Source organism: Hippocampus guttulatus, chromosome 12 (assembly GCF_054856545.1).
Source record: "Hippocampus guttulatus isolate MCC_2025c chromosome 12, RoL_Hgut_1.0, whole genome shotgun sequence".
In the NCBI taxonomy this organism is placed as follows: domain Eukaryota; kingdom Metazoa; phylum Chordata; class Actinopteri; order Syngnathiformes; family Syngnathidae; genus Hippocampus; species Hippocampus guttulatus.
This window is the reverse complement of record NC_141272.1, coordinates 19,280,063-19,294,463: the sequence shown is the minus strand read 5'-3', so window position 1 is coordinate 19,294,463 and position 14,401 is coordinate 19,280,063. Positions and strand designations below refer to the sequence as shown.

Genomic DNA, 14,401 nt, shown 5'->3' with positions numbered 1-14,401 from the left:
ATACGGAGAATCACTGATCTAGCAAAAACGAGGGGGATTTGTCTGTCATGAATTTTACTTTATTTACCATTTTAATTAACACATCACATGCTACAGAAAAAAAGTTAATTACAATTGTCTCAAAGGAATATAGTGTTATAACCAAATTACACAACCGCTATCACCAATTCCCACTGGCAGTTTGCCACCCCTCAGTTTGCATGAAAGGAAAACTGGCTTTTTGTATTATTTTGTATGATTTGTATTTGAAATACTTGATTTTTTGGATTCATTTCAGTAACTAAGCAACTGCTGCCTGCAGTACCCAGACCACATGTCGAAAATCAGCCAGTAAAATCAGTTTTGATATTTCAAAAAATGTGTTTTGAATGTCACAATTGGACATCACATACAATATTAGAAATGAGGTCAGGGAATGGTCATATTTTTTGTCTTTTGAGAATGAGCAAGTGTATCATTGCAAACTTAGCGTGAAAGCAATCAAGTGTTGTCGGTTCAGTCATCTCCTTTAATGTCTAAAGAACAAGTACATGATAGTAACCTGTGTGAATATTGTTTTGTGTGCCCCCAGAAAGTGACTTGGTGTGTGTGAGACAGAATGTGGACCGTGATATGTGAAGCTTCCATATATTGCGTCTGCCATGGCAGACATCTTCAATCCAATCCTCGCTAATCTAATGTGGGTGAGCATGGTAATTATTGTCAGACAGGGGTGGGGTGTTGGTGGGGGGTGAATTGAGAAAGGGACTTTAAATGAAATGGCTCTTGAGTGAAATGTTAATATCACAAATGTTGGTGGCTAGACATGAAAAGGTTATGTCACTAAAGAAAAAAAATGTAAGGAATGAGCATTAGATAAGTAGTCACAGAGGGGGAAAAAACAAGCGGATATATCTAAAGAATACAATAAGAAAATTGGTGCAAGATGGCAAAAAATCATAATTAAAAAAAAAAGGGACACAGCATTTCCTTTCTCCGATTTGACATAATTCTGACAATTTTGCTACGGTCTGGTATGAACTAACAAGGTGGACAACAAAAATCTGTTGTGCAGACTACTGAGACAAATAAATGAGAGTTTAGCATGTCATGAAAATCACACAATCCATCATATATTGTTTTTTCTCGCACAAAACAACTTGGAGAATGGTGATGGGTGGATGGGAATGACAGTTAAGAGGAGTTGTGTTTTCATCTCTCTTCCAAAAAGGGTCATGACTGGAGTCACTTTACAGTACACCGATCCTGGATTCTGGTTGTCAACACCGGTTTTTGGCAATTATTTGGCATGATAGGATAGATGGTAGTGGTAGTGGCACATGCCTCCAAGAGTTTACCGTGTCATTTTCCGGTTGACAATACAGAACAGTTGTTGCTCATCTCATCTTTGTCATGTTCATCAGTTCATCGATCATCAAGAGTCCAGTAGATTGTGTGGTGTGGACCTGAAGGGAGGTGGAAATTGGATCATGGGTGAAGCTGATTCAGTCTCAACACAATGCGGTCTTAAGAACATGACAAACATTAACCAATTGACTTTCATGTGGCTGAGCAATATAAAAAAAGTACGCAGAAACTGTAAGCAGGACTCATTTGGGAAAAGGGGATCAATGTATTGTGACACTGTAGCATGAAGTAATCAAATTAGGAAATTGTCAAAATTTGATCACTGCTTTTTCCAAATGACTTCCTCATTGGGGTCACAGACGTACTAACCAAGCTGACTTTGGGCGAGAGGTGGGGTACATACCAGACTGGTTGCCTGTCCATTGCAGTGCTAAAATTCAAGTTGACTGGGTAACTTGAGTTACATATTTTGGATTTTGCTCAGATTTTTACTGAGCAGCAACCAAACTTAAAAAAATCCTTCACATTGTTAACTTGGCTTACATTTTGTCAGACTCAAGTCTGTTAATGACGGATTTAATTGTTAGATAATTCGGCCAGAGTTTACCTGAGCCTATGTCGACAACAGGCAGCTAAAGTTAGCTCAGTAAGTCACGGCCAGAGTATTCGACAGAAAGATTCACAAGGTTCTTGTGATGATTAATGGCTAACCTGCCAATAAGAAAACCGAGCTGTGCTATGTTCATGCTGCTCCCTTAATACTGTAGATTTAATAGTCGTTAGAAAATCAGTCAGTGCAAGCGCAGACCTCTGCCAGGGCTGACCAATGCACATTTTTTATCACATAACTTCACCTTCATAAACACTCAACCAAGTCACCAGGTTGTGTGGTGAGTAATGTCCTGAGGAGTGAGAGGTGATAATTATGTGTGGCTATGGTGGGGATAAAATGTTACAAAATCCTTGAACAAGCCTTCCCAGACCGTCTTTCATTTTGCACCGACTCAGTCTCAGCAGGAAGTAGTGGTGAGGGTCTGTCGGAAATATGCAGTGGGGTCAGGTGGTTGTTTTTCAGAGTGATTGTGAGAAACTTTACTTAGTGCAGGTAGGGTAGGCGTGAGGTGGTGACCAGGAGCCGCAAGGAGGCAACGGGGTCTAACACTAATGTCCAGTTTGCACCCGCCAGTCCACTCTCAGCTGAGTTCATCCTCGGCGTTGTGCTGGTCCAGCAGTTTGACGTGTGTGAAGGGAAAATGGCCACGTTTGCCTTTACATTCACCCTCCCACTGGCCGTTCACGTTTATTTTAGTCACTTTCACCATGTCGCCCACCTGGAGAAGGAGACAAATTGTGAACATCAACAAGACAAGGAAAGACGAACTGAACTAGAAGTAACAAGTGTGAACTGGGTGAAATAAAACAGGGGTGGAGAGGAGCTGTGATCGCCCTCAGAGGGCCTTTCTCAGGAAAAAGTATTTGAATTATTACAGGGGTTCATCTGTTTCCAACATTCCCGACATGATGTTTGAAGGCCACGAACAGCGCGCAATAAACACAGTGGCATCAGAATAGGATACAATTCGCGTTTTTCCATTTGATTTTGTATTTATGGTCGAGAAGTGCTTGTCATACAAATATCTACAGTAAATAAATGACTACTCCTGCATTAGCGTAGGTTAGTAATAAGCCATGGTACATTCCTCCAGACATTTGGGCTACGTTGCCACTCCAACCGTCGTAAACTGGGAACTGCCTGGATACCAATACAAACTTTTGTGGGTTCAGCTCCTGTGAGATTTTATTCGTTTGATAATCCCAGGAGGGGCCAAATCAAATGGTCATCAGGGCCACATGTAGCCTAGGGTCGTTGGCCACCCCTGCCCTAAACCAGCAATTCAAAGCATACTCAAAGCCAAATTCACCCAACAACAGTCAATTTCTTCAAGTTTCTGCTGTTACTGTCCAATCTGACATGAAAGGAGTGTGACTGATAAACCCGCTGACCCCGAGCCTTTAAAGTTTTAATCATACATGTCAGCTTTGTGCGAAGTGAGCACATTATTAATAAATCAAGACTGCACAAAATTGCACAAAACATGCACCCATTGGTCATGACATTTTATCTGCATCAAGCACAAACTGAGGAGCATGACTACATTTATAAAAATGTATAAAACATCAAAACATATGTATAAACACATTTTAAACTCCAATCCCTGATAACAGACTGATCAAGGTCTCTGTTTTGATGTCGTAAATGTTTGTGTGTAATTTCAATAATTTGTCCGGCACTGCAGCCCACACTCAAAGTGAGAGTGAAATTAAAGTTAGGTGTTTCCTGTGCTTGCTTGCCCCAGGAGGATATCCTGCAGCGCACACTGCTTCTGCTACCAGGGTGTGACCGTTTTACCCAATGAACCTCACTGTCCTGGACGTTAATCTTATTCAAATCACCTTTCGTAAAATATTTTGTGAACACAGCTTTTGAATGCTGCAGAGTGCAAACAATTCCTGCAGTGTCTCTCTCTTTGCACACTTTTGTGTTGAAGGCGCAGGTGGATTAATGCCTCAACTACTCGTAGGACACAAAATGCATCAAGTGGAGATGAAATTGCTGCAAACCACCACACCACAATAGATACATTATTTGGTTCAACAGAGCATTACTAGAAACTGCACAATATTCACACAAATTGCATAAAAATAGTGGCTAGGAGACCTAACGTCTGAAGCCAAAGGTATCCATGACACCAAGACAAGGAAATGTGAGCTAATCATTAACAATCCCGTCCTGTGCCTCCCGTGCTGAGTCACTTCTCTGACCTAGTGCGGAAAAGCACAACAAGTAAACTTGCCCAGGTTGAAGCCAGAAGAAGTGAACAAAAGAGGGAGCGGTACCACTAGCTTGTACAGCAGGACCAGTTTTGGGCAACCTCCTTGGAAAATGGAGTTATTCTACTGTAAATGAGGCTTCGGTAAACTGCAGCAAATGACTATAGCAGTGGCTCTTAACCTTGTTAGAGGTACCAAGTTCATATGCATTCATCGAACCCTTCATTAGTGAAAAATAAAAATATGATTCAAGAAGTGTTCCTTCAGTTTTGAGTTACTCAACTTGGCATGACAAATCATGCAGATAGGACACTGACTCCCATCACTTTCCGTGATGTATGTAAATCCATGTTGTAAAATTCGTCTGACCGCTATTTTGTTTTGCTCGACATAGTTAGCATGTATGAAATAAAATTCAACAACAAGAAGAAAAAAAATCACACGACGTACTATCACGACAGTCACTCGTTGATGACCGAGCGAACTATATTTCCCGCAGCACTGATTGGACAAGCGATGTAATGTGATCATTACACTGCTGTGGGCGTGTCGTAACTAATTTTCATATCAAACATACCGTACTGCTTTTGATGTTTGATGCCTGAGCTGACTATCTTGGCCATGTTTCAGACAATTGGCTGAAATAAGATTCTATATCGTTCAGGTTGGGCAACAGCAGTAAGACAGGTCGGTGACATAAAACGGAAGAGATGCATTTTACGTATACAACTGCCTGGGGAAAGGTAGCTTCTTTGATGTAGGTTAACAGCAATGTTACCACGCTATGGAGAAATGATGAAGTTGCTCCTTGTAATGCCACTACAGCCCAACGCAAACTAGAACCTCTGTCAAAATAAGTAAACAATAAAGACATAAACGGTATCAAGCACACATACTTTCGAAACATTCAATTAAGAAATATAATGGCTGGGTGCTGGTGTCTGTCTTCGTGTCCTGCTCCAACTTTGCAGAGCCCCGAGTATGACATGCATGACATTGCAGCTCAGTGAGAAGCTAATTTAACTCCATCAGTGCACTGCATTTTCTTTGCAGTGGTTAAAAAAAAAAAAAAAAAAATTAAAAAAAGTTATAACAAAAATTGTAGGCCATAAATATAAAACTATCAAATGAAAAACACTGTGTCCGGTGCTAATTGGGTGTCATCTTGTGTGGTGTGATGTATTCTTATGCCTGTGCACAAATTAGTCCATACTAACGCACGTGACCTGTATGTCAAAATTGCCCTAAACGTATACCTGTATATATTTTTTGTATTATTTTGTATTATTTCCGACATGAGGATTTTTTTTCTCTAAAAATCAAAACAAATCAGATGTTTCACTGTATTATATCTTATTGGACAAGATCAGAGCATAGTGTAACACAAGAGGTCAAACTATGCTGAAGACTAAAAATTAACACAAGTTTGCAATAATCCCCAATAAATTGGGTCCACATTCTTTGTGCCGTCATATGCATTTTCCGTGAACAAGAAACGGAATTAACATTTATGTAAACTAACATATTAACTTAGATACAGTAAGTACGGCTATACCATCCATCCATTTTCTACAACAGCATATGTATCCTGTTTAGGGTTGCAGAGAGCAGGACCCTAATCGCAGCTGACTTTGTGAAAAAGGCAGACTTCACCCTGGACTAGTTGGCAGTCAATCACAGGTTACATAATGACAAGCATTGACACTCATATTCGCATCATCACTGAGTAGGGGGGATACTGAATGCATCCTGCCTGCACTCAAGTCCGGTAAGTGAAACATTACACCAGCAGGTAGCCCCCATGGACCACATGAGTAGCTCACGGGCCTGTTTTTAAAAATAGTTCTCCAGGGAGATGAGAGTAATTTTTTGAGTGTTGCTTAAAAAAAAAAAAAAAAAAAAAAAAAAAAAAACCTGCTCATTGCCACTGATCATCATTATGCATTTTTGAAAAATACACCTGCATTGATGGATTTTTTTTTTAAACCTAGTATTGTTCAAAAGTCAGTATGACCAAACCAATGCATTTTTAGAGACAAGCAAGAGGGTTGAGATTTCTTTATCCCCAAATTATTTGAGCTAAATCGTTTTTTGCATGCTTCAGCTGGTTTGGCTAACACTAGTTTTGGTTAAACTAGCATTAAACACAGCATCAAAGCCAGTGGAAATTGTTTCAGCAGCTTAGCGGAACGTGGCTAAAGCTATCTACAACCGCCAGTTTGTGTTCGTACTGCATATATTCAGCAGTTTTGGGTTGTTACACACTAAAGCGCTCGTCACTGTAGCACCAACTGCTACGTAATGTTGCCGTGCAGTCAAATGTTCATTGTTTTACACTGGACGGCATAGTTACAGTAATTTGTTATCAGGTACAGGAACTGTACGTGTGTAGCTTTAAGCTATTTGCTATTCTGTGTTTTTAAGGATACGATAATGCCTTTAAAGAGTTTTGGGATGATCGTTTGTGGTATATACTGTATATATGGTTACACAATTCTAATGACTTTTAGGGGAGCGTCATTTATTTGTGGAAATGTGCGATTTAGTTGGTTCTTATCCCCTGTGAATAGCGGGGGTCCACTGTATACAAAGTATGTAAATAATTGCACATTCATGTTACCTCCAAAGCCAAGGCGGTCTTGTCATATGCATTGGGCACCCTCTTCTGTATGGCCCTGGCAAAGACAGGTCCATTCTGGAGATTTGGGAGTGGGGTAGGTTGCGCATACTGGCTGGGATCTCCCATTAGTGGTGCTCCGGGCTGGGCTGCAGATCCGTCAGAGTTCCCTAACATCCCCAGGCCTCCTGGTGGACAACCAGCAGGTGCACTGGAAGCAACTGCTGAATTCGGAGACGTTGGACGGTACTTCTCCACATACGGCACCGGGATCATCCCTGCTCGGCCTTCAGAGTTCTGAGCGTTCCACCACTGCTCTTCGGGTTTCTCAAGAACGCGGAGGATATCACCCTTACGAAATGGGAGATCCTCGTCATCGTTGCCAGGGAAATCAAAAAGCGCTCTGACATACTCATCCTCAAGGCGAGGTGGAGGGGCACCACCTGGGCCGACACTGATAAAGGACGTGTGTTTAGACTTGTTGATGGGTTCAATTAGGGTGGTTGTGTCCAAGTAGTGGATTTTGTAGAACTCTAGCAAAGCAGCGAGCGCGTCAAACTCCTGGTCACCAATTCGAAACCTTGGATGTGACAAACTTGCTGGAATGGAGGATAGGAAAGATGGTACAGTTTTTACTATACAACTTTATAAAGTAAACAATAAAACATCATCCAGTCAGTGGAATCGTAGCCTGTGATAGGCTCATTTGAGGCAACAGATTACAGTGAGTCCACATTACGTGCATTTAGCTCAAAACCTAATCAAATGTTCGTATGTTTCTTTTGACTGACACAAAGGTGTCCAAACTACAGCATGGGGGCCATTTGCAACATGTTTATGCACTTATATAACTTTAACTTGACTTATTAATTGGTTTTTGTGTGTACAAGCGAATAAAAAGTGAAGAATTTATAGTGGCCCTTGTGTTCTTTCATTTGTTCTGAATGCAGCCCTGGTTAAAAAAAAGTTTGGACACCCCTAATTTAAAAATTTTTCGTTTTGAATTAATATATTAGCTAGGCGTATATTGAAAAAGATGTAACGACACTAATGTGCATCCCACTGTTGCAAGTCATGCAAGCGTGCTTTCTTCATTATAAGAAACGGGGGAGGGGGGCACCATATTATCTTACCTGGACCGGATTGTCGGTTGTTGCTGATGCTATTGATGATATAATGCGAGACCTTGGAGTTCTCCGAAACCGAGAGCACGTAGTCGCCCGGGCTGGTGATGGAGTCCCGCACCAGAAACACACCATGCCTCTGCCCCTGCAATAGCGACACAGCCTCCTGCCTGCTTAGGCGACCCCAGTACCAACTGGTGCGGTCCTCCGCGTCAAAATTGCCGGCCATGATAAGCACTCCGAAGCCGAGGTGACGTCGGGCCTTCGCTGCTCTCCCTCCCGCGATCCACACGCAAAGCCTTCAACTCATACAAAACTTTAGCGCCTCGAGCACGCTTAGTAAACAGACGACAATCCGCAGCTGGCCGTTTGCGCATCAATTCACTGCCACAAAACCTCAGCCGTGAAAACAAAAATATATTGGGTGCCTTAACGACAGCAGTCTTGTCCAACTGTTAGAAATAGCACAAGGTGAAGGGTCAGAATTCCATATACACTATAGCAGACGATGACAACTAAGTTCAAAAACTGAAATGGCGGATACGGGAAAGCAAAAAAAAAGGACCCACTTACCGGATGTGACGTTGACATTTCGATGTGCCGCATCGGTGGCAACCGGCAAGCTAACGTTAAATAAATCGCCTGAGAACAACATAACATTTCCCTTGTGTTTATATGTTTAAAAAAAGTGTTGTATGTCTAAGAGATGAAAATGTAGCCTATAGCATTTTTTTCATGGCACATAATTTATTTATGGTTGTTTGCATCTGACCACAATATGAAACTATTCCCAAATATGTATATTATATATCTTTAGTTGACATTCAAAAGGTTTTAATTGGAATAAGCAACGTAGCCTCGAGGTCATCGTCGAATTTAATATTAAAGTATCGGTTAGACAAAGAATGTTAATTTACCGTTTTCCTGGGAAACGTTAAGTGCCCAGTGCAGTTTGTACATTTAACCACGAGATGTCAACCAAGACAAAACCAAAAGGCATAACCCTGAAATGTTGATTAATGGTTGAATGAATGGCTGAATTTTTGTGTGTGGTGGTGTATAAATATTGACTATAAGCAGGGTATAACCTAGTGTATAACTCGTAAGAGGGAGCACATAACTCCTACTCTGGCATCCCTTCACTGGCTCCCCATTCATTTTAGAGTTATTTTCAAGATCCTCTTATTTGTTTTCAAATCTCTGAATAATCTCGTGCCACCTTACCTCTCTGAGCTCATCCGCCCCTACACACCTGCCCGGCGCCTCAGGTCTGCGGACCAGACATTATTAGAAGTACCAAGAACTAAACTGATGCTCAGAGGGGATCGAGCCTTTTCTGTTGCTGGTCCCTCTCTCTGGAATGACCTCCCACTGAACATTCGGCAAGCCTCCTCGCTGCCCATCTTCAAAACCCTCCTCAAAACTCACTTGTATTCTTTGGCATTCGACTCAGCATGACTTGGATTTGTTCTTGGTTTTACTGTTTGGTGCTTTCTACCGCCTTTATTACCGATTTGTCTTACTGTTTATTGTGCATGTTAAATTGCTCCATGCACAGCACTTTGTATGCAGCGATGGCTGTTTGAAAGTGCTCTATAAATACTGTTGAATTGACTTGACTTGACTAGTGCTTAGCATGTCAACCTAGCAGATCTGACGTTCTGGGTCCAAATCTCTTATGAAGTTGGGAGAATATGGAGTTTGCATATTTTCCTTGTGCCTGTGTCCATTCCAACAACGGCATGTCCGGAAAATTAAAGACTCCAAATCGTCCAAAGGTGTGAATGCGATATGCCTTGTGAATGACTGGCAAGACATTGTCTGTTTTTCTCTCATATTATTTATTGTTAAGATCCACTTAGTAATAATTTAATCTACTAATAATAGTACTGTACATAGCATCATTTCCACAAACTGTCTAATGCAGCACAAAAATCAACGCTTAGTTTGAGCAGTGGTAAGAAGAACGGTATATGTTCTGTGGATTATCGGGCAGAAGTGTATGGATGATTGTGAAAATACACTAACATAAGTGCAAAGGAAATACATGGTACTTTTACACAATTTATTAGGTTCTTGTGCAATCTAATGGGGTTTCAGCACTACACCAAGGTCCATACCACTTCAAAACCAGAACCTAAAAAATTGTTCATTCATGACAGTGTCAGTCAAAAGTCAGCAAGATTACTATTGAAGAGATTGTAATAAAGCTCTCACGTAGGATCTCGTTAGATTGCGCAGGTGCACCTAAAGTGCATTGTGCCCCCCCCCCATTCCTTAAATCATTTATATATCCTCTACATTTGAGGAAAATATCAGTCATTTCACGACTTCAAATAAAGTAGTCTAGTCATTTTACCCGTGGTGATGAATGTGGTTTTAATTGCTGTGCCTTGAGCCACTTTGGTGAAATGAGTGAACCAAGTGCAGCATGGGAGAGGAAATCACCAAGCAATTACTTTCGTGGCTACAACAGTAGACTGACATGTAAGTGCTGATAAACATAGAAACCCTATTCTAATCTTTAAACCATTTTGGGTGGCAGTATTTTACTTGTGGATTAGGCCCATTAAAAAAAATAAATGACAAGTAGGAACCGTTTGCTACAGAGAGGCCATGCCACTTCCTGAGCACTGCTGGAGTCCTTGCACAGGGCACCGGGCCCCAAATTTCTCAGGACACTTGTGCAGCCCTCTCATTTTAACCTATCTGTTTTTTGACTGACAGGCTGGCAAACAGAAGGGGTTGATATTTGATTAACAGCAGCATAAAGGGGGAACACTTCTCAACTGTCTCATCCACATCTCCACAAACAATAATAAACCTGAGCATAGCGTCTCTCGTGTCACTTATTCAGAGGATGCATGCAATGAATGGTTCGGTATGACTTCTGAAATTTGCAATGTAATGACCAGTATTGATATTTGCACATTGTCACAAATGTTTCTAATTATGTTTTAAAGGGCTCACTGGGATGATTAAGTGTGAGAACATTTGGGCACAAAATGGTTGCATGGCTTACGTTAAAGGGAAGAATCTTTGCACTTAGATTCAAGTACAGCACTGCACTTGTACGGCTTTTTTTCCAGCCCCATGGAAAAGTAAATTGCATGGAAATACTTATTTGACACCATTTGCGTAAGAACCACCAAAAAAGAGGAAACGCACAATCCACCGTATCATAAAGCTTTCAACAAAGTGCGGATGGGCTCGTATATGGAACTTGATAGATTTTTGATTTTTGAGGTGTCTCCATGTTACAGCGAATATTCCTCTACTCTACTTACTCCAAAACATGAAATATCTTGAATGATTAAAATAATGGGTTACCCCTCAGATTTCAAATGGACTAACTCTGATTTATTATTATTTTTGTGTTGGATTCATGATTCTCATTTCTCTGAACATGACCTTACGATGTCAGTTAGGATCGAGAACCTTTGCTGGTGTCATATTAACATCTGCTACTGACAATAGTCGTCGTCCGCATGCATGAGCAGGAATTAAAATATAGCCTAACATTGTTACAATGCCAAGATGAACAGTTTTCGTCTTGTGTTCATTTTTGGAGCATTGATTTTCCTGGTAGATCAACCTCACGAGCCGACAGATTCTTGTGAACAAAGCTGAAACCAACAGATGATGAGATTGTCCATTTAAAATGTGTGCATCTGACATACAATAACTGTTTTAGAACATGATTACAGAAAAGAAATAACAAAAGCAGAGTGTACTCAGTCCAAAACAACATAAACATGTGAGTAAAAAGTTCAGGGAGGTGTTTTTGGTATGTATTCCTCTGTTGTAACAACACTTGTAATGTAATGTAAATTTCCCCAGTGTGGGACAAGAAAGGATATCTTACTTACTTCTTCTCACTATCCTTCACACCAGTGGTTCTTAACCTGTGTTCGATCGAACCCTCGGGGTTCGATGAATAGGTCTCAGGGGTTTGACGGAGCCTCTGCCATGTAGGGTAAGACACACCCAACTCAACATGTCAATTAGTTATGACACACCCGCTTGGCCATCACTTGCTGCAGCTGATCACATGACATTGGTTGCCCAATCAGTGCTGTGGGAAATTCTGTTCGCATAGTAGTCAACGTGTGACTGCCGTGATAGTACGTCGTACAATTTAAAAAAAAAAGGTATACTTATCTCTTGAAATTGTATTTCCTTTTTTCTGTTTTTAACAAATGTGTTTTTTTTTAAATATCTTGAATTTGTAAAAAAAATATTTCTTTCTTTTTCACTGATGAAGGGTTCGTTCGGTGAATGTGCATACTAACTGGTTGGGTTCGGTACCTCTAAGAAGGTTAAGAACCACTGTTTCATACTGTATGAAAGCTGGTTTATTTTCCTTAAAATCAGCAGAGAGTAAAAACTTGGCACCTTTTACATTGCAATGCACATTCTCTGTTGCGCTGGTCATCCCATCCATTTTCCTTAAAAATGGGGCACAGAATGCTCAATGGAAATGTATGGACAAGCAGTCTTGCTACAATAGAAATAATCTACCAAATACAAAATGCTTGTTATTTTATATGTTTGAAAATGAGCATCTGACTCAATTTAATTGTACCAGAGCGGGGAGCAGCTTGTATTAGAATGATTAATATTGGGAAGTATTACAATCGGCACAACAACTGTCAGTGTTATTTTCCTATCTAAGAGTCCAGATGGCATCTCATCCCTGTTTACGTCCATAGTCACTAGTATTCCAAAGAAGACTACAAAATGACTATACAAACCTAACATTAGCCCACATGTACTTGTGTTAGTTTTTTTGTAAGCTATTAACTCATTCAGTACCAGCCAATTCTAGACCAAGTCTGAAAAGACGTTGGGAGTGAATGAGTTAATTGCCTCGAGAACTGCAATCAGGTAAAATAGGTGCAAAAATCAATTTGTTTACAGAAGATAGCATGCATGGATGTGATCATAGCGCAAGTCAATATAAACTGTCAGCGGAGGACACTAAGCAAATCAGCTTTTTACGTCTTTCTATTTATTTATCTGCTAACGTCCCCCCTATTGAGACTAACTTTAACGTTTGAGTCTCTTACTCTTCCTCATCTATCTGGTTTTCTGTTGATTTCATGTGGGTGGCCCTTTCAACAGTTTTTTAAAGAGCCTGACTGACATTAATTTTTTTAACCTCTCACGACAGACACCCATTAACAGGGCATATTCCAGGCACATGAAGGTACAATGACGTTACGAGAAGGTCCTGACTCAAACTGCAAACAGGATGAGTTGCAATAAATAGCTTATTAATTACTGAGTGGTTTTATGCATTAGCCTGCCAAGGTAATTTGTAACTGACAAATCCTGTCCGCACACTTGTCAACTAATAGTTTGCCACCTTGGTTTATCTGGTTAAATCTGACTTGTTCAAACTGGGAGCAAGTCTTCTCTTGCTTCCTGCCACGAGTGTACCTTGACACGGCAGGAGAAATATTTTCAGCAGAGATGAGAAAGGAGCAGCAATCAGGTCAAATGCTCTGATTGGTCAGTCACGTTGTCAAAATCATCCTCCTCTGCTCTCGTTGGCTCGGCAGCTGCGGAGGAGTGCTGTGACGGGCTGGAGCAAGACAATGGGGAGGAGCGGCTCTGTGTGTCATCCTCATCCTGCGCCATCACTGCCAATCGGCCCGGCCTCCCTTTCCTGTCTAACTCTTCTTCACGTGTCATCATCCTCCTGGCTTTCCTCTGCTCCTCGACGGTCCACATGCTCTCGTCTTCATCCTCCTTCCCTTGCACCTCCCTATCGAAGTCCAGTAGCTCCTCCATCATCTCCTCTATCTCCAGCTCACCGCCCAGTTCCTCCTCCACCTCGGACCGCAACTCTCCCATGCTTTCAGTCCTGTTGGTGTCGTCGGTCTCCTCATCTTCACCGATGACTTTCAGCCTTTCAGGGGGCTCGCTGGCCTGACTCTCGCCGAACTCCAGGATGGTGGGCAGGTTGCCCTGCTTTGGACAGCGCTTCCTTAGGCTGACCAGGAAAGGCTGAGGCAGGGAGAAGATGTCCACATTGTTTCCCAGGTCGATCCATGTCACACTTGGGAAACTATTGGGATCCTAGGGAAGAAAAACATCTGCTTGTCACAGTTCCTCTCAGTTTAAAATGCAATGACTACAGTGACTACTTTGTGACATTGCCTCATCGTGCAACGCCACTTCATGTTTTGAAAAACAGTGGCTGAGCAAAGTTAGGGCAGAACACCACCCACTGCAAGTGCCAAGGCTAACACGGTTGAGTAGAAATGTTGGCATGCTTCTCAAATAAGCATATACATACAAAATAAAATGTATACTGTGAAATTGTTACCATGTGCAACAGCAACAGGTTAGACACCAAAGCAGTTAGGAGTTAGGATTTAATCTCTCTCTCTCTCTCTCTCTCTGTCCCCCCCTCTCTCCCCCCCTCCCTCTCTCTCTCTCCCCCTCTCTCTCTCGCCCCCTCTCTCCCCCTCTC

The 14,401-nt window shown here is 41.5% G+C and overlaps 2 protein-coding genes across 3 annotated transcripts in view; both read right to left on the bottom strand.

Moving 5' to 3' along the window:
* Positions 1–487: 487 nt before the first annotated feature.
* On the bottom strand, positions 488–8,476 carry crk (CRK proto-oncogene, adaptor protein). 2 transcript variants are annotated; one of them, XR_015102515.1, is made up of 4 exons: positions 7,930–8,476; positions 6,800–7,395; positions 2,444–2,678; positions 488–1,445 (listed from the first exon to the last, which is right to left on the bottom strand). XR_015102515.1 is itself a non-coding variant. In XM_086125986.1 (3 exons), the coding sequence occupies exons 1-3, from the start codon at positions 8,147–8,149 to the stop codon at positions 2,541–2,543; spliced, it is 954 nt and encodes a 317-aa protein (XP_085982112.1). In that variant the 5' UTR covers positions 8,150–8,476; the 3' UTR covers positions 488–2,540. The 2 variants fall into 2 exon arrangements, 1 of the variants encoding a protein (XP_085982112.1); XM_086125986.1 differs by having other exon boundaries at positions 488–2,678.
* Positions 8,477–9,748: 1,272 nt separating this feature from the next.
* lrrc75a (leucine rich repeat containing 75A) overlaps positions 9,749–14,401 on the bottom strand; it is a 32,868-nt gene continuing 28,215 nt past the window's right edge. Inside the window, exon 5 of the mRNA XM_086126242.1 lies at positions 9,749–14,004. Within this exon, the coding sequence (XP_085982368.1) occupies positions 13,414–14,004 (591 nt within the window). The 3' untranslated portion in view covers positions 9,749–13,413. The remainder of the gene's footprint in view (positions 14,005–14,401) is intronic.

Coding starts and splice junctions, on each gene's coding strand:
- crk (XM_086125986.1), bottom strand. CDS start 8,149: ATGGCCGGCAATTTTGACGCGGAGGACCGCACCAGTTGGTACTGGGGT. Junction 7,396..7,929: donor CAACCGACAATCCGGTCCAG/GTAAGATAATAT, acceptor CCTCCATTCCAG/CAAGTTTGTCACATCCAAGG. Junction 2,679..6,799: donor AGACCGCCTTGGCTTTGGAG/GTAACATGAATG, acceptor CTCCTTCTCCAG/GTGGGCGACATGGTGAAAGT.